General features: G+C 31.8%; 1 protein-coding gene across 11 annotated transcripts in view; it reads left to right on the forward strand.

Moving 5' to 3' along the window:
• The window catches only part of LOC111044890 (nuclear factor 1 X-type), a 300,946-nt gene that overhangs the window by 249,592 nt on the left and 30,929 nt on the right, over positions 1–20,425 (forward strand). For 7 of the 11 annotated variants that reach the window (XM_022330149.2, XM_022330148.2, XM_039442402.1 and 4 more), the window contains 3 exons: positions 21–116; positions 13,074–13,208; positions 17,220–17,396. In XM_022330149.2, the coding sequence (XP_022185841.1) occupies positions 21–116; positions 13,074–13,208; positions 17,220–17,396 (408 nt within the window). The remainder of the gene's footprint in view (positions 1–20; positions 117–13,073; positions 13,209–17,219; positions 17,397–20,425) is intronic. The other 4 variants (XM_039442406.1, XM_022330152.2, XM_022330151.2 and 1 more) reach the window with 1 other exon arrangement.

Genomic DNA, 20,425 nt, shown 5'->3' on the forward strand with positions numbered 1-20,425 from the left:
TCGGTTTTGTCATGTTGTAGGGTATTCCCACAATCCGTACAACGGGGTTGTTCACAACGACACCATCCTCGCAACCGGAGTCTTCAGCTCAAAGGAGCTGTGGAGGCTTTCCAAAGGTAACCTTCACAAAATTTCAAAATCCTTTTAATAGCCGGCTAAATTAGATTAGACTAAACATTCATACATATTCATCCAATAAATAATTATCACTGACATAGAGTCATAGTAGTGGAAACTGTCGAAATTATCCTGAATCATATTCAACAAGGAAATTGTCCTCATCCTGTTTCATATTTTGTTTTTTTCCGGAATAAGTAGGGAATATCGGAAATAGAAATTTGAAATTTGAGGTCCTTTTGTTCTGTTTCCTCTAGACTGTTATGACAACTCTTTCCATCTTCAAGAAATACTGTTCTTGACGTCTTTCAACAATTAATGTTCTTTCAAATCTTGGTTATTGATTAAATCATATTATTGTGGTTTCAGACCTGGAGATGAAATACCTGTTTCAATTGAACGTTTGCTTATTTGCTAAGTTTTCCAAGTAGGCTAACCAAAAGACTCAAAAAATTATGTTTTCTGACGATACCCAGAGTCTCATACCGTTATTGTTATAAATATGTCTGTAGAGATAGGACAGTAGTTATTCAATAAGTATCATTCAATAATAGTTGATTTGTGAATTTCTCAGTATGAATAATAATGACTAGTATTATAAGTATTGGAAATCGCGATTCCAGATCATCCAACTTAGATAATCTGAACGAAACTGACTTTGAGTTGATTGGTACTTGGAATATTCTGTAAACTAATAATTTAATTTATCCGATTATTGCCTAGTCATACGTTTGATTGGCGTTGAATAGGGTACCCACAACTTCAAGAAAATCGTGATGAATTAAGAGTTGTAATAATTTCAACTCTAATCAATAATAAGGTATTCGTTATCATCCCTTATTTTAAAACTCGTGTGGAAATACTGACATACCGGGATAAAGAGTTTGTTGAATCATTAACTGTATTCGATAGGTATTAAGAATCTGAATGTAATTCCAAGCAGAAATTAAGTATCTACATTGGCCACACTCTTCCCTGCGAGAACATTAATTCAACATTTCGAGATGACACATCAACTACGAAGAAATTAAGATTTGATGAATGTGATAAATTTAACGTTTATGGAAGATTATGTTGTCAAGAGTGATGCTGGTAACAACATAAGCTATTTAGCAATAGCCTAAAGAATTGGTTTTCAGTTTCTTCTCCTGTTGAGTTGTATTGAGATTTTTTCCACATTTTTTTCGAATTCCTGTTTGTATAGCTAAACTTGGATCATCCGTTATCATTGGATTGAATTTTAATTTGAATGTTCTAGTACTGGCTAGTTTATAAACTATCGGGTTTTCAATATGTTTGTTTGATTCTTAATAGTCTACAGAGATTTCAATATACTTGGATATTCAAAAATGGATAATATTTTAACTCAATATTCATGGATATTCAAACTAAATGGATATGTTTAGTCTAATTGATTTCATATTTTGTTGCACTGGAAATTATGGCGTTCATGAGAACAGGGCTTATTAGAATTTTAACTCACTATATTGAAGTATACATCCCAATGGAAATGAGCTTACATTAGACCAGTGGGAGATATCAATCAATTTAATAAAATTTGTTTTTGTTATCTCTTAATTTCGGTTTTAAATTCGGTTCAAATTTATTATTTCGAATGCCATTAGTGATAAAAATTGCTTGAAACTTTAACATCAAACTCATTTTCATTGAATTACCTCGATATAAAATATTCAGTTATTCTCATTATTTTGGATCTTTCTATTTGGATTCACTATTGGATCTTTCATACTTGAAAATTCTATTATCTGGTCCAATACTTTGGAATTCGTTGGTGTCTTACTTTGTCAATAATGTTTCATGTTTGAATGTCAAATAATGACAAATCGCAATCAGTTTCAAACTACTTAAAGAAAAATGACTTTCTATTCTCCATACCATCATAGGTTTTGGTTGAATGACTATTCTCGTTTATGATTTCTGTTGATGGTCTTATAATCTCAGTTTTCTCTATCTTATTAGGAATCTTGATTTGGAATATTTGTTTTTCTGAATGTATATTATTTGGGTTTAGTGGTCGTGAACGGATTATAATTATTTAGATTCTTGTAGAACTGTCGTCTTAGAGTTTTCATTTTCTTGATTGATGAAATGAGCAATGCAAGAGTACCTGTAGCAGTTGATAGATTGAGATTCTCCATAACTTCAGCTCTATCGATACATTCTTACATGTTTTTGTAATAATTCACAATAATTCATTAATCGAATACCGGCATGCAGTCATCAATTCAGAATTTAGTTGTAAGGAACAATTAATCTACTTAACAGTCAATATTTCAGTAAAAATCGTGAAGTTATGGAACATAGTTTTATGAATCAAGACTTCATCATCTTTGGATATTATTTACGTTTGGAGTTCGAAGAAGAATTTTCGTTGAGGCGGTTGGATTTTTGTGTGTTTTTTGCATCTTAGTTCACATTATCGTTCTATTCTTTTGATGAAATTTGAGCTGCAGAATTCTCCTGTTGTATGAAAACAAGACAATACTATACGCATGGACAAGACATTACAATAAACACTTTCATGCAATATTCAAATGTTCTCATCGATTATATTGGACATTCTACAAATGAGTCTTTGGAGGGAGTTACAAGCATAGAAGCTCATATATATGCTCAATATTAATCAACATTATAATTAATGAGATGTGTTCATGTTAAAGATAGGCAAAAGATGGAGATAAAAGTGTGTGGCTGGAAACATAAATTAAGTACTGTACCCACTTATAGCATCAGGCCGCAGAGTCTAATATTTGTGTTTATTACATTTGTATGTTACAAGAAGTAACCTAATGTACTGTACAATAATATTGCACGTCAATAGGCCGATTCGTAAACGATTATGAATTTCGTTGAATTATGAAATTTCCAGCTTCATTGACTTCTTTTTCAATGCTGCGACGTGGACTATAATCTCGGGCGGCTATGCATACATGCACACACGTATTGGGATGGTTTTAGTCTTAAAATATAGCGTGAAAACCAACCAGAGACCAGACACAGAGCGAGATTTCAGTGCGCATGGGGATGCGTTGAAAAAGAGCCGTGGTTGCGTGAAAGCCAAATGTCCCGTGCTCCAATGGATGATGCATGCTCTCCCTTATCTTTCGCGTACCCTGATATGACTTCCACTGGGTGACTCCTCCTCCACCTTTTCCTATCATCCTCCTCCTCTTCCTCATCCTATACTCCTCCACCTCCCAACTATTCCACACTCTCTTTTTATCAATCTTTCTGGAGCTATTATTACTCAGCCATTTTGCTTGACAACTTGGGCCTGTTTTCCAAATACAAAATTAAATTCATTATCCATCAAATTTAAAATTAAATTCATTATCCATCAAATTTAAAATTAAATTCATTGTAATCAGCTGGGGTCGATGACTCCCAGAATTATATTCTCTTCTGGTGGTGTTGGACTGTGCAGGACGCTGGTTGAATACAGTGAGGACGACAAGAAGATTTTAACACCGATTTATTCCACAGAATCAAAAAAAAAAAAACAAGTGACAACCCGACAAAATGAAAATAAAAGTATTCCTAAATCTCAACACAAAATATGGCAACAACAGTATTAACAAATTCATTCCACAAAATTCAAAGAGGAACAAGTGGCAACACGACAAACTCAAAATAAGAGAATATTCTTAAATCTAAACACATATTATGACAAAAATAGTATCAAAGATTTTATTCCACATAATTTAAAGAGGAACAAGTAGCAACACGATAAACTCAAAATAAAAATGTTCTCAAATCTAAACAGAAAATACTAAGATCAATCTCGGGGCATTGGCCGTGCAGTATAGGACATATCAACGGTCTTGAAAATTGTAAAATGGTTGGCGAGTGGCTTTCCAACAATAATAGGTAATCTCTGAACTCTATAGACTAAAGAAATGGATAAATTCAAAATAGTAATAAATTAAGTCTATAATAATAAAATTAACTTTATAGTCAAAACTTCATTTACAAATATTCAAATACTCATATCCAAAAGAATAATAAATTATAAATGAACTTAGTTTATGTATGGTTATATTAACAATGTGCTAACATTGAATACACTTGACTATTAATCAGTTACTTAATCTCTGTGTCTCAGGGTTTCGAGTAGGCAGAAGGCCTCCTCCAATAGGACTTTTAAAACTTGAAACAAAATTTGAAAGATTTTAATTAAATTTGAAAGAGGAAATTACAATGATTAAACTGGACTGGTCAAAATGAAACAATGGGTGGCTCAAGCTTAATAATGAATTAGGGACTCACCAGCCACAATGTACACCCTCACAGTTGTCCACTCCATCCTCCCGTGGTCGCTGCTTCTTGGTCTTCTTCAGGTGACGGTTGGAATTAGAATCATCGGTTAGGGTTCCCGAATCAATCAAGAAACCTCGTATTTGTCGTCATCACCGAATATCACAATATTGATATCTATCAATATTCAATCATACATAGAAATTATATACACTTGCATAGAATTTGGTTTTTGATCTAGAGTAACTTTTCAAATTTGATTTTCGGTTCAGATTAATTCTTGAAATTTTACTTTTGAACCAGGTCAACTCCCCCTCAACCTTGTTGGAATTAGTGTAGCAAAATAGATCAATTTGTTGGGTTACAGTTTTTAAAATTGTAGTTTCTTAAACACATTCGAATCAAATATAATTCTGGAATTCAATAGAGCCGCCAATCAATTGACTGTTCAAAAGGCAATAAGATTTTCCATGAAACCTGTAGAAATTTATGAAGTTTTAAGCTGTGCATTAACTATAGTAGGCTACGAATATTATTGAGCTTCTTACGGTCAATCATATAGATATTGACTCAACATAGAATACTATGTAGAAACCATTACTCCATCAGGCAATAACACTATTTAATGTTTCCATGAAACTTGTAGAAATTTGTGAAGTTTTAAGCTGTGTATTAACTATAGTAGGCTACGAATATTATTGAGCTTATTACAGTCAATCATATTGATATTGATTCAACATAGAATACTATGTAGAAACCATAACTCCATCAGGCAATAACACTATTTAAGGTAACTCAATTTCTATTTATGATTATATAATCTTGAAAATATATGAGTCGCTAGTAAGGTTTTGCTTAGAATTGGCAAATTCGAGAGAATAAGAGAGCGTCTGCCTCTCTGAGTTATTCTTGTAGTTGGAGTAGTACAAGTAATAAATAGCTTAGTGATATAAAGGTAATCTTATTATATTAAAGCTGCAAAAGACAAAAAATTACGAAAAATTCTCAGCCAATACGGCTGATTGTATCGCAGAACCAACCTCGAAATCAGTCAGAGAACTCACTGGAGGCTATGGGAAAACCTCCAAATCACAAAAATTTTACCCCCCTGGCACCCCTGGAGCCCCACAAATTTTTTCGACACATTTAAATAAGCCTCGCACAGAAAATTCGATAGAAGCTTTTTTGTTCAGCTCCCGGAGATAAGCCTATATCCAAAGTTCGATTTCGATCAAATTGGAATGGCGACCCGGGAAATTGAGTTTTCATCGAGAAAGATAGGATTACAACGTTGCCTATCCTCTGTCTTGTCGATGTCCACTATGGAAGGTAACTGATACCTGTTTATTGATGTAATATTAACTGTTCATTCTCGTTTAAAATAATCAATTATATTTTATCAAGCAAGAAATTATATTTTTCAATGATTTCATAATGAATATTCATAGTCAAGATTGAATGTTTTGTTAATTAATTATATTTCTACATTGTTAAAAAACGATCTGGCAACAGAGCAAAGTGAGAAAGAGATAGCGCTATCAGCTTTGTTGAATAATAGACAAGGATAGCAATACAATAGCTAATCAAACACTGCCATTATAACGTGGACCTCACTATAGTATCAATGCTCTCTGGTAATACATCCCTTCTCAGCTCACACACTTCGACTAAAAACCCTGGCAAAGTGAGCTAACTAAGGCGAATAGTATGGTAGATTAAATTCAATTATTTCAAAAGTTATTAAGTTTTAAGGTGGTTGAGCTTGAATACACTCGGCTACTCTTCCGATTAAGAGATATTGATTTTGGAATCATATACATCCCATTTAACTTCGGACGGTCCCGGCGCTTTGTGGGTTTCAACTCTGATTCGGTACTGCAAATATTTCCACGGAATAACCGAGGTCAGAATGCATTCTGCATCATAAAATTTACCAGGATATATGAAATTCAATTTCAAATATAAGTAGAATATATGAAGATGAATGGTTAGAAGTGTATAAATGTATGACAATGGCAATTATATAAGTACTAGCAGGTAACCCGTGCTTCGCAAGGGTCTATTTTAAAACTTGACGTAATGAAATCCAGAAGAATTGAAAATAGACCTATAAGAATCCTCGGTTGATTAAGAATTTATAAGCAGCATTTCAAGTGAATCAGTCCAGTAGCTCAGACGTGATGATGCGTCAAACATAATTTTCCTATACTACTTTACGTATACCTTTTACTATACGTGTATAATCCAGTTCTTTAATATAATAACATTTTTCAATTCCGACCATATGATTTGGTGATTTTTTTATGAAATCGTATGTACTATTAATGAAGTTTGAACATTAATTCTGAAAAATCTAGAAGGAAAATTTAAATTTGGGCTTCCAGGTGCACGAGATTGACATTTTTAGAATCTATGTTCAAAATTAGGAGATCTAAATCATTCCCGTTTTTCCGGTATGCAATCAACAAGTTGACATGTTTTGATGCGAACAAACGAACACACCAACAAACACAACCCTACTCTCTCTTATTATATAGATGAACAAAGGTATGATAAAATTAAAGTTAAGGACAAATATAATATGATCATGATAAAGGTATGAGACAAATACAAATGGAGAGGTGTGAGGTTGATAGTGCGAATTAATCAAGTGCTGCAGGAAAAGCAGTAGTGGAAATGTTTTTACAAAATACTATACGTTCTATTAATAATAGCTGGATAATATGTAATATGAGTGATGAAGTAATGATTAGGTATTATAAAAATAATAATTGCTCTTCAACTTGAATTACACAAGTAACTTGAAAAACACAAGTTAAAAAGCTGCTAACAGAGAACCCATTATATAATTTATAGGAATTTTTCAATTTGCCCATTGATGTAGTAAATACATATTTTGTGTGATTATAATATATGTGTATGAATTGACTCAGTAGTTTTATAGGATTTTATTCTTGATGACACCTAATGTACATTGAATTGTATTAAATTTAATTGGTGGATTAACGTATTCTATTCTATTCTATTCTATTCTATTCTATTCTATTCTTTTCTATTCTATTCTATTCTATTCTATTCTATTCCATTCTATTCTATTCTATTCTATTCTATTCTATTCTATGCTATTCTATTCTATTCTATTCTATTCTATTCTATTCTATTCTATTCTATTCTATTCTATTCTATTTATTCTATTCTATTCTATTCTATTCTATTCTATTCTATTCTATTATTCTATTCTATTCTATTCTATTCTATTCTATTCTATTACTGGAAAGAATCCTTCACGAGTAGAATAAAACGTTTATAAAATCACAAAAAATAAATAGAATTGAAAAATAATAATTAATATACAAGAAATCAAGTATTGTGAGGAGGTGGTGATAATTTTTACACGTGTTCAAAATATATAATATACTGAAGGCAGTTGAAACGTTTAATTTGAAAGGCAAAACAGCTCACTCCTCAGAGAGATTAATCTTCTATGTGGATAATATTCCAGTACAAACACTATTGCGCCTTCATATTTTCCATACACTGTTGATACAAGTATAAATTCTAAATTTATATGCATTTACGAGTATAATAATTATTGGAAACATACGATATTTTTGTCATTCAATATTTCAATATGCGCCTATCATACACGTGCTACATTAAAAGTCTCAATACATTTCTCATGCGCTTCAAGGTCTCCAGAATAAGGAAAATGTTGACCAACAACGTTGCGAAGGATTAGATGGATAACAGAATGAATGTATAGATTTGATAGGTTTCGAAAAGGAGAATGTGGCCGTCAAACTATACCAAACTAATTCGTGTTGTCTTGTAGTCTAAACTTATTAGTCATTCGAACTGCTTAATATTTCCCTCATTTTCCAAAGTCTTCTACATTGTTCCTCTCTTATATAAATCGGTTCAAATTCAAATTGTTTTGCATCCCTCTTGCCTCTTATCTCTTTCCATATTAGTTTGGTTAAGATTCAGAGCGGATATTACTGTTTACTAATGAAACTAATGAACTATCACTTCGACTAATGAAAATCTTCTATTTTATATTTTTCAGAAAATTGTTTCCTTTCTGTTGATTTCGATAATCTATACTCCCTACTCGTTCAATTCTTCTGCTGCATCAAGTTTTCAGTAAATGTTGAATTTTCATTTGTATTTGTGTTGTGATCAGAGAGTATAGGTTGCTCTATACGTTCCATAATCTGTGGTTGTGACCCAATTTCCATCATTTGAAAAAAGCTTGCTCTATACGTTCTATACTCTGTGGTTGTGACCCAATTTCCATCATTTGAAAAAAGCTTGCACATATACGTTAGTTGACATTTGTTTTTGGTGAAAACTGCGTGTAATTTTGTCCAAAATAAAGTTAACAGTGTCCATCATTAGTTATGAAAAAGTATTTTAATATGTTATTCCTTTTATGAAATATATTCCGGTGCTACGTTGACTCCAACATATTATGTTATCGTGTTCAAAATAGTAATAAACTTTTTCAATTAAATTCTACTTCTTTCTTACATGACAATATTATTTCTCTCGATTCTTACTTTCCCTCTTATTTCCTTTGGGAATACTCTCTTCTTCTCTATCTTAATGAAACCATAGAGAAATAGGAAATTTATTCTTACTGTTCTATCCTTCTACGATTAGGCAAACTTAATTTTTCAACGTTTTCTTCTATTTTCTTACGGTGTTCTTCTTTATCCCAAATATTTAAACTTTGCTCCTTATTAGATTAAACGTTCACTCTTGTTTGCTCCACTCTCACTACTTCACACTTTGTATTTTCATAAAGTTCAACTTAAACTTTGTACCCTCTCACTAACCTTGTCAGCTCCTTGTACAGGTCTACTATATTTTCTGTCTTCCTCTGTTATTGATTCTCCCACTCACTTTTTACTTCACTTGTCTTCCAACGTCTTCACTTTCTTGTATCACTTATCCGCCCAGTTTATTTCTCTATTATTTACCCATAACAATGGAACTTTCTGTTATTTTCAATTCGAAAATTCCATATGAAATAATATACCATGAAATTTCTTACATTCTTCTGATTGTACGTTCTATCTATTAAATTACCGTATTAATAAAGTGCGTTTATTTTTTATTGAACTGTGATTAAATTTTTTTCAATAAAGTATCACACAATTTTACAATATCATTAAATGAATATTAAAACTCACATAGACTGTCACGTCCGTGTGTGGGAGCAGTTCTTAAGATTAGCTGTGTTACAATCGAAAATATTGGGCCTTAAAGTATAAGATACATACGGTAAATGAAATAAAAATAGGTTATAGATAACATATTTTTAGTATTAATTATATAAAAAATCAATTTACATTTAAATGATAGTTGAATGTTACGAGAGTCGATATGAGTAGTGAATGTCAGCTTCAATAAACGGTTAATCACAGTTTAATATAATAGACGTGCAACTGAGCATTGGAAGTCTGGAGAGAACCACTGTATCCTCTCTTCAATCAATAACTTAACTGCTATAATTCTGACATTTTCAATAAATAAACTTCAATCTTGGAAAACAAACAACAAAATTAAGTAGAATTCCTTAAGAGTCTTCGATTCCCTTTAATCAATAACTGCAAAAAAATACGACATTTGGATGTTTGCTTGACTTGGGGCTTGAATTACGTCCAGATGTTAGTTAACCGTCTTGAATCGATCGTAAACACCGCGGATCGTAACCAGTTATTGATAGCTCAGCTTTGGCGAAGAGTATGCAAACCTGTTTTCAAATCAGCCGATTTAGCTGGATGCTGTGAAATGCTATTGAATTGCGACAAAAAATATGAGTGGGCGTCGGTTGCAGGGAAATGCAGTAGGATTAGAGTGAGAGGGTGAACAAGTAACAAACTAACATGCTGTTTGTTCTAAGCTATGATTCCTGTAGCTAACTAACACCGATCCTGTTTCAATTTATTCCAGTTAATGATTCAGGCTCGATAAATTATAATCACAGTGTTAATCAACGGAAGATAATTTCCTGGATTCCTAACTCTTGTTCTTGCATTGTAAAGATCAGGGAATAATGGAATATTGTGGCAGTAACACTCTCTAATTATAGCTCCATAATATAGGACATACTCTTAGTATCTATTGTCTACTATATACTATAGATTGGTATCTTCCATAGGATAGCATTGAGCTACTGGTGTGAATTAGTCACTCATCCTGCTTCAGCTGTAGGCTCATTCTCTATTTATTTGCTTGTTTACACAGTATGGAAAATACTGGAACTGCAAGTCAAGAAACAGCGAAAAGCTTCAATGCTATCCTCACTATATTATACTGATACTGAATATCATTTAAAACAAGTATCGGTGTTATATATTTGTTTTGTAGAAGTTGTAAGTGTGAACAGAAAATTGAGAGAAATTGCTATCCAGTTTTATTTTATTCATTCATGGATAATAATGATCAAGTAAATGTGAACGATAATAGTTATTTTTCATTGAATGATATTTTCAAGCTCCTCTTCACTGCATCAATTTGAAATCTGTTGTGAAATTGAATCATTTTGGAATTGACTGATTGTTTTAGAGTGAACTGGCTGCCTTCAGTCCAAATCAGTTATGAAGTTAAGTGTTTGTATCATCATCCATACCACCTGTGGAACTGATAAAGCTCTGAAACTGAAATATTATTTTCAAAATCTTGATTTTTTCCATATGTGTCATTTGTTCATGTCACTCATTCATAGTTTTCATATGAACTATATACTTTTTTAAACCTCATTCCACAAAGATATAATTGCAATCTGGAAAATCATGATTCTTGTTTTGATGAAAATCTTCTGTTTGAAATTCCCTATTAATCGACAAATTTGAAGCATTGCATTCTCATTCAAATCAGGACTTAGTTAAAATTTGTAAACTTATACAATTGTAGGTACAATGAGTCGATTGAAACGCTGGAATCTGTTAACTGGTAACTAGTCATTAGTTGTGACAAGTTGTTTTCATATGATCAATTCAGCTTTGACCTGTTAGTTCAGGGAATAATAAAATATTCTGGCAGTAAGACTTTGTACTCATAGCTCCGCAATATAGGGTATCCTCTTGAGATAAGTATCGATTGTGTACTCTAAAGCTTACACTACAGATTGTGCCTTGAATCCCAGCATATGCTTAAAACTGACTTAGAATTAGCAATTGCTAGCTTTTATTCAATTTACCTAACGTTAATCAATCTGGAGTGCATCACTGAAGTACAGCCTTTACCGGCAGAATGTTTGTGGAGGTTGCTATATTCAGCAAGGTCAATGTTCTTGATTCCAATAGTTTAGCGGTCATTACTTGACCGCCTACCCCATTTGGTAAGAATACATTCCACCCATACTCACTTTCATATCATTTCTATTCTAATAACAAACAATCAATACTTTAAACCTCAAGTTTTCCACATTGATTACATTGTTTCAAATTGATTTGATTCAGAATAAAGTAGATGAACATAACTGCTTTAAAAACAATAGTAAATACATTTGCCATATATTGTATAGAAACGTTCCCAATCATTTAAAACATTCGGAAAATTACAGTATTAACACCTACAAGCAACATTTGATTAGATGGTTATTAGAAACTGGCAGGGATGCTGCAGAGCAACTGATTCAATCCGCCTTCTTATTCAGAACTTAAACTCATAGTGAATTTGCCATTTCCAATGAATAGCTACTATTTATATATTTGTCTGTATATACTAATAACCATTATGGAATTTCATTGTGTGCAATTTAGATTCTTTGATTTGCTGAAGAATGTTAGGAAATTCAATTACAATAGTTTTTATTATAATATGTACAAAACATGAGAACATAATCTCAATCAACTTGAAACAACTCACTCTCCACTCACAGACTCAGGTCTTTGTGGAGAGTATTCACTGTTAAATGTGTAAATGAATTTTATAAATTTGTATTATGTTTTTGTGAATAAAAAGCTATTTGATTCGATGAAAATTGAGAGTACATAGCAGATAGTACATAATAATCATTATGTGACATATGGGGATTACAGGACTACTATTATAGATAGATGCACTTCAACTGATGGCACTCTTAAGTTATATCAGGGACAAATTAATAATCAAGAGACAAATTAATAATCAAGATACAAATTAATAATCAAGGGACAAATTATTTAACGGCGTCTTTACTCTATGGTAATATCAATGCTTCCCATCAGTGAGTCAAAATGAAACATTTTGACTTGAATCTCACTATAGAATCCGATTTGTGGCCTGCTAATACGCCACAGGTTGGCATAAGTTTTATTACAAATGACTATTTATAATGAGTTTATGTTCGCCAAAAACATTTTCATACAGTGTTTCTCCAATTCTTATGAGGACATGCCTTTGTTTGTAATGATTAAAATGTTATCTAAATTGGGGTGAGAAATAGTACAAGGAGAATCCTTAGTTTTTCTCTCTCGGTCAGTGCTTTCTTATAAAAATAATAATGAGAAAAAATAAAATAAATTATGGGATTATGTTTTTATCAAAATTCGGGAGAGGGGAAGCTATGGGCTCAGCCTTTTTATTTGTTGTCTTCTCTCAATCCTATCTATCATTTGTACCAGTACCAGTATATGAAATTAGTGATTGTTATGCATGGATTTCTTATGAATGAATGTTTGTTTTTACAGCTTCCATTGTTCATAACCCGAACGGTATGCAGCCACCGATAAATGTGATTAAGATTGAAAGTCCCAGCTACTACTGTAGTAGTTATACTCCACCCGCCACTGACCATACATCCATGATGGCTTCAGGAGCTTACAGTCAGTATATGTTTCTAATTTTTATCAACATTTTCTTGTATTTCTAAATTGATCCATTCCTCATTTTCACAGTGTAATTAATAATTATTCTTTACAGTTGTGTTGTGAGTGATGTTGTTTGTGGTACTCTTCCATAATGAAAACACTAATTTGAAATTGTCAACCACTTTTTATTATAATAAATTATTATAATATATACAGATCCAGGTTTCGTGGCTTCGCCAGCCACAACTTCAGCTGTTTGTTTACAACTACTAGTAGTAAAAGCTGAAGATGTGGCTGGTAAAGCCACGAAACCTGGATCTGTATATATTATAATAAAAAGTGGTTGACAATATTTCAAATTGGTGTTTTCATAATAATTATTAATTCTCTCAATTCATCATTCATATGTATTTTCTCATTTATTCCCCGATTTAATAAAACTTTTATCAGAGAATTTTTCTCCATAACTCGGATAGTGAAATGAAACTCATTGTTTTTTCAAATTGAATTTAAATAAATATATTATTTATGTAACCTCAACCCACGATCTCTAATTCAGTGGTCTATTTACTACCTCCTTGTTAGTGATTTTTTTTGAAGCCTGTTTTCCAATGAAATTTGACTCTTCTGGGTAGTAAAATATAATCATTGATCATATTTTTTATTTGCCAATGTGTGAACTCTCATTTATGAACAAATAGTAATAATCTGTTTTAGTCCTAGAGGGAATGGAACCATTGAAAAGCATGCCTTAATGTCGAATTTATTACTTTCAATAAAATTAAACATGAAATTTCTTTTCTGTTCTTGCTTTGTCCCTGAAATTACGTTATAGGTTTGAGATATTCTCACAGAACTCAAGTTTCAAAAGTGAAATATTCTTGATAACTGATTTATATGAGATGTTTTTAATTGATTGGATTTATTTTCAAATGTAATTCACATACCAATACATGTATGATAGAACAAAAAGCGCTCCCGATACTGTAATTGCTGGGTGGAAATTGCTTCATGTTATTTTCTTTATCCAGCTACAATCGCAAATCATAATATACGATAATGTACGAATGAAAAATCAGTCAATTCAACCTGGGATATCAATATTTTCCTCAAAGGAAATGTTTAACTGATGGAGTCGTGGGATAAGTTCAGGTATTTTGTTACTACAACTGTATTTCAACTATTATTTAAGGTCATGATTCACAGCTAGCAACAGTTTTATTTCCTCTATGAATGTATCCATTGTTAATATAATAGTAACTCTCAACTTAAAACTAATAGCAGGTAATTATTACAGTATATGTATCACTTCAACAATAGGTTAAAAAATGTTAAATCCCTTACTAATATGAAAACTAACTGTTCTCTCACAACTTACAACGATCACAGTATGGTGATAATAGTTTTCTAAACTGTTAAAGTGTTGGAGAACAGGTGCAGTGCAGACACTTTATGATGTCCCTTTTTGTCATGGCGATGATAATTTTCACCATATGGTTCAAACCATGTTTCTGAGACCACTAGGTACATATTGGTCAGGTTGCTACTTACATAATATTTGTAGTTCACCCTCATCACCCTCTCTATTTTGTCGATATTCTTCCCTCGCAATTTATGTTGTAAAGGGTATGGTGTCATCTGCTAACTAGGAACCTTAACTTTATTTGGGGTGATTACGAGAGTAGTTGACAACTGAAACATCGCTGTCTCTTATGACAGAAAAGGCTAGCAAACCAATTTTAATCAGGTGCCGAATTTATAACACGAATATAACCATGGATAAATTTCATTTAGATATAATTTTTCAGTTTTCAGTGTGTGTTTTACATACTACTCGTGAACGGAATCATAGGCCTATACAATTTTCATATTATATTTAAGAATGGATTGTTGGTTAAATTATGAGAAGACTGAATTATTATCACATAGAAGAATGTTCATTTCTCTCTATAGTGAGGTCCACGTTATAATTGCAGTGTTTCATTAGCAATGTTATTGCCATCCTTGTCTATCATTCAACAAAGCGGATAGCGCTATCTCTTTCCTGCTCTGCTCTGTTGTCAGATCGCCTTTTAACAATGTAGAATTAATAATTAATTAACAAAATATTCATCTTAATTATTTCAATTCATTATGAAATAATTGAAAAATATAATTTCTTGCCTCATAAAATATAATTGAATATTTTAAACGAGAATGAACAGTTAATATTACATCAATAAAGCTGTATCAGCTACCCTCTATAGAAGGCATTGACAAGACCAAAGATCGGCAACGTTGTTCTCCTATCTTCCCCCACTGCCATCATAACGTGGACCTCAATATACTATATATTATAAAACGATTTCACTATGGGAAAATTCCATATAGATATGATTTTTCAGTTTTCAATGTGTGTTCTACATTCTACTCGTGAAACGAATTATAGGCCTATAGACTACTTACTATTCTCACATTATATTCATGAATGGATTGTTGATTTAATTATGAGAAGAATGAATAATAATTATCACGGTACAGCACATAGAATAATGAATTATTATCACATAGAAGAATGTTCATTTCTCTCTAGGATTTCAGTTTAACACATTACCCATTTTATCACTGTACAGTACATTTGATCACTATTCATCAAATTATATCAATGTATAGCACATTGGTATACTATTCACATTGTATCACTTACAGAACCTTGGTATATTCATCACATTATATCACTGTATAGGACATTGGTATACTCTTCACATTACATCACTGTATAACACATTGTTATACTCTTCACATTATAACACTGTATAGCACATTGGTATATTCTTCATACTATATTACTATATAACACATTATTGGTAGGCTATATACACAAATATGGAGAAAATAAAAATCTCAGTACCCTTTTTTTAAAATATTTCATCACAACATGTTTCGGTCATTTATATCACTTGAAAATGGCATAAATGACCGAAACATGTTGTGATAAAATATTTTAAAAAAGGGTACTGAGATTTTTATTTTCTTCATATTTATATTACAAGTAGCCCTATACAGGAAAGAGTATATATACACAAAATACACTCCCATTTTATATAACTCCATGGTAACTCAAAATTCAAATTATTTATTTGCATTTTCATTCGTTTACAATATTAATTACAACATTTAAAGAACCTCTGCATTGTCAGCATATACATTTCAACATTCAACATTTCAACATATACAAATAACAATCTTTCTTTAGAAATCAGAGAGCTGCCAATCTATAAATTCAAACAGATTTTAAAAAATAAATTGACAGACAGTGCCTACTATTGGGTGGATGAGTATCTTCAGTGTTCAATATAATCAATGCTCATTATGCAACATGTACCTTTTAATTTTTGGTAAAACTGAATAACTTATTAATTATTATCAATATGAATTGTAGTTTGTTTCAAACTAAGACAAATTGTTATTGTAATTTTTTCATATATTATACGATTTCTATTATCTTAATGCTTAATTTTATATCATAATTTCTCTTTTATTTCACAAGTGTTATATTATTGTTATTATTTTTTGACGTGCTCATACAATGTAAAGTTGTTCTGGCAATAAAGAATCTTGAATCTTAAATCTTGAACATATTTTCAATGATATAAATCACTAACAAATTCATAAAATACATAATAAGACACTAAATAAGTCTAGTAACTATTATAAAGCTGTAAGTTTTTGAATCCACTCAATTTGGATCTAACTTATTACCTTGTGTCTAGCTAGATAGGTTGGATCCGAGGGAGGAAAGCAGTAAAAAAATAATAATCAAAAGTCATTCATCTAAAAACTCGCGAACCGAATAATATATTTATTTGTCAAATAATTTAAAATATTCTTCTTGAATTGAAATTTGGAATTTAAAACTTTAGTTTCGTTTGGCAACTCTTGACAAAGAATTGTTGGGTATGTGAGTATGATTCCTCAGGTCAGAAACGAATAGCCTATTATTTAACTATTTGCACATGATATTTATGTACGGTTTGTTTTTTGAAGGTCCGCTCTCCCTACCACGTAACACGCAAAGCCCCGTGGAGCCGCGAAACAAGAGGCGCAGATTAAGTTCCACCGAGGAAGATCTGGAGAAGGGCCCCACTGGAGAAATGACTTACTACGGCCAGAGTCCTGCCTCGCTGTCTAGTCAGGCCAGCTGGCACTCTGATGTCGAGCATGGTTAGTTTCATCACTAATCTGAATCCAAAGTTCAAACTGGAAGAATTTAAGTTGTACCAAACTCATCTCATTCCAACACAATAATTTAAACCCCAAAAAATTACAGCATAATACAGCAAATTGCTCAATCTACCGGGTGATGTCATTTGAAAAAGGTTTACCCTTCATCGAGATCTAGTATATTGTCATTAGATAAATTTGTGATTGTGATAGCTTCAGTACTTTCTATTCATTAATAGTCCCATGATTAAGAAGCTTGAGGAGATCAGAATAAATGAGCATATTGAAAGTTACCATCCAAGGGAGTTTAGATGTGATGTTACAACATACTGTTGCAATTATGTTCAAGTTTTAATTGATCCAAGATATTATGGACAAATCTCACAAATGAGGTATACTCTCACATGAATATAAAACAATTTTTAACAGTTATATTATTTATTTTTAAAATTATGCTAACAAACCAATCTTACATCAAATTACTCACAGAAGTATCGAGTTTATGATGATGTATTATAAGTGTTCTATGTGCCCTCCCTTTGAGGCTCGGACGACATCTAGACTGCACCAAATTCATCCTAGACTGTTTGCAAGATGTCTTCTCGGACTGTAGCTACTGCATCAGTTATCCTGGTTTTTAGCTCCTCAATATCAAGTGCTATGGCAGTAGCAACGTTAAAGATCTTGTTCATGTTCCTCCCTTAGCACTTAATAATGAGGAGCTGAAAACCAAGATAACTGATGCAGTAGATAAGACATCTTGCAAACAGTCTTGGATGAATTTGGCTACAGTCTAGAGCCTCAAAAGGAAGGCACATAGAACACTTATAATACATCATCATAAACTCGATACTTCTGTGAGAAATTTGATGTAAGATTGGTTTGTGTGCATAATTCTTTAAAATAAATATAACTGTTCAAAATTGGGTCATTCTTTTTGAAACACTCTGTATATTCATGTGAGATTATACCCTCATTTGTGAGATTTGTACATTATATCTAGGATTAAATAAAACTTGAACATCATTGCAACAGTATGTTGTAACATCACATCCAAACCCCCTTGGATGGTACTTTTCAATAATCTCATTTATTCTGACCTCCTCAAGCTTCTTAATAATGGAACTATTATTGAATAGAAAAAACTGAAGCTATCACAATCACAAATTTGTCTAATGACAATATACTAGATCTCAATGGAGGGTAAACCTTCTTCAAATGACATCACCTCTTCCACTAATCTGTCGACTGTTTGATAACCGACAATGTAGAATGCATTGATGATAACTAGACAATCCGTCGATTTATGAAATAGTTTTATTTTTAATGGCTTACTTCTCACATTTCTCCAATCTAAATAGATTAAGAACAATCAATTAAAATCATTCATCAATTGAGACACCTACATCCATGGATTCACATGTAATTATAGATTGAGATCAAAAAATTACCAAACATGCTATTATAGTATAGCACATGAATTTTGTTAAAAAAGTAATACACTTGAAATATAGTATTGTACAGTTTTTAACAAGCAGGAGAGATCTAATTTGATAGAGAGTGCAATTTTATAGAATGATTGGATATTTAATGTTTTCAAGATTCTACAGATTACATGATGAAGCATTACTAAGTGTAAGAGAAAAAAAAACAATTCATTTTGTGAAAATTATAACTCCAAAATTATGTCATGTGTGATTTTTGACACGATTAGTCCTATATATCATAGTATCCTGCCACCTGTCTTGAGAAAATGCTCAACATCTGTTAGATCCTTTAAAGTCTCCAAAAATCTTTAAAATTAGGCTGTTATGGCTAGTATTATACTCCATTATTCATAAATAATACAAATATGCATTTTTATAGTCATGAATTGCTAATTGAAATGATAAAACTCATGTTTGCAAATATTTTGATGAAGTGTGGAGTATTATTGTGAAAATTTAGATCAAATTTCTCCTAGCATTAGTTGGTTAATTTAGTAAGTGAGCTATTTCTCATATACTGTAGTTGTGTTGAAAAATGAAAGTGTCTTCCATATTGTATACAATAATTTAATTGCTTGCATATAGATAGAACTAAAAACGCAATTTTGAAACGTCAGTCACCTCATAAAAATAATATTAATCCTAAAATAGTCAGTAGCTTACCTATCAATACATTGATAATTATGAAGTAATTGCGTGAGAAGTATTAATATTACAATGAGACTTGGTTATAATTTGTTTTGTAATATTGGAATTGAAATGAATGAGTTGTGGATCATCACATTATGAATATCATTCTTCAAGAGGAAGATTGTTGCAATGTTCCAATTCTAAAAAAAACTTTTTATGATGGAAACTTCTCTTAGGTACCTACTTACAATCTTGAAAAGCCTTCTGTCTAGCTCTGTTCATTTTTGTTGATGAACGATTTTAGTAACATTGTTTGTATTTTGTTTGAAGAGGAATCTTCCAGAGTAGTTAATAATATACTCGAATTATAATTGAAGACTTTGAGGGTTTCTTCTACTATTGTTGATAAAATTCTTGTGAGTTTGTTATTCTTGTAGGTGTACCGACAATTAATTTCTAATAAGGTGTAGCCAAATATCTCTGGATGTCATATCTCTGTAAATTTTTTGCAGTGAGATGGGATTGAATATTTGAAAGAGTAATGTCCCGACATTCTAGCAACATGTAGCTTAATATCTTTGAATGCTATATTTCTGTGTTTTTTATGTAAAATTGAATAGATGTTTCAAAGAATAAGAAAATATTCAGAAATGAAGCTGATTGTTGTCAGTTTGGGTTGAGTGGGATATATAGAGGATAATTTGGCTGTAGTTAACAGAGAATGATTTTGTTTCAGTATCCCCAACTCATTGCATGAACACAGACTCAACTAACAGGTACTAATCGAAGCTGTGATCAATGTCTTGTTCAGTGTAACCTTCTGACCTCTCTCTCTCTCTCTCAGTCGTCTATCTATCTATCTCTCTCTCTCTCTGTCACAACCTCACCTACCACTGCATGGCAAACAGTCAC

This window comes from Nilaparvata lugens, chromosome X (assembly GCF_014356525.2).
Source record: "Nilaparvata lugens isolate BPH chromosome X, ASM1435652v1, whole genome shotgun sequence".
NCBI classification, from domain to species: domain Eukaryota; kingdom Metazoa; phylum Arthropoda; class Insecta; order Hemiptera; family Delphacidae; genus Nilaparvata; species Nilaparvata lugens.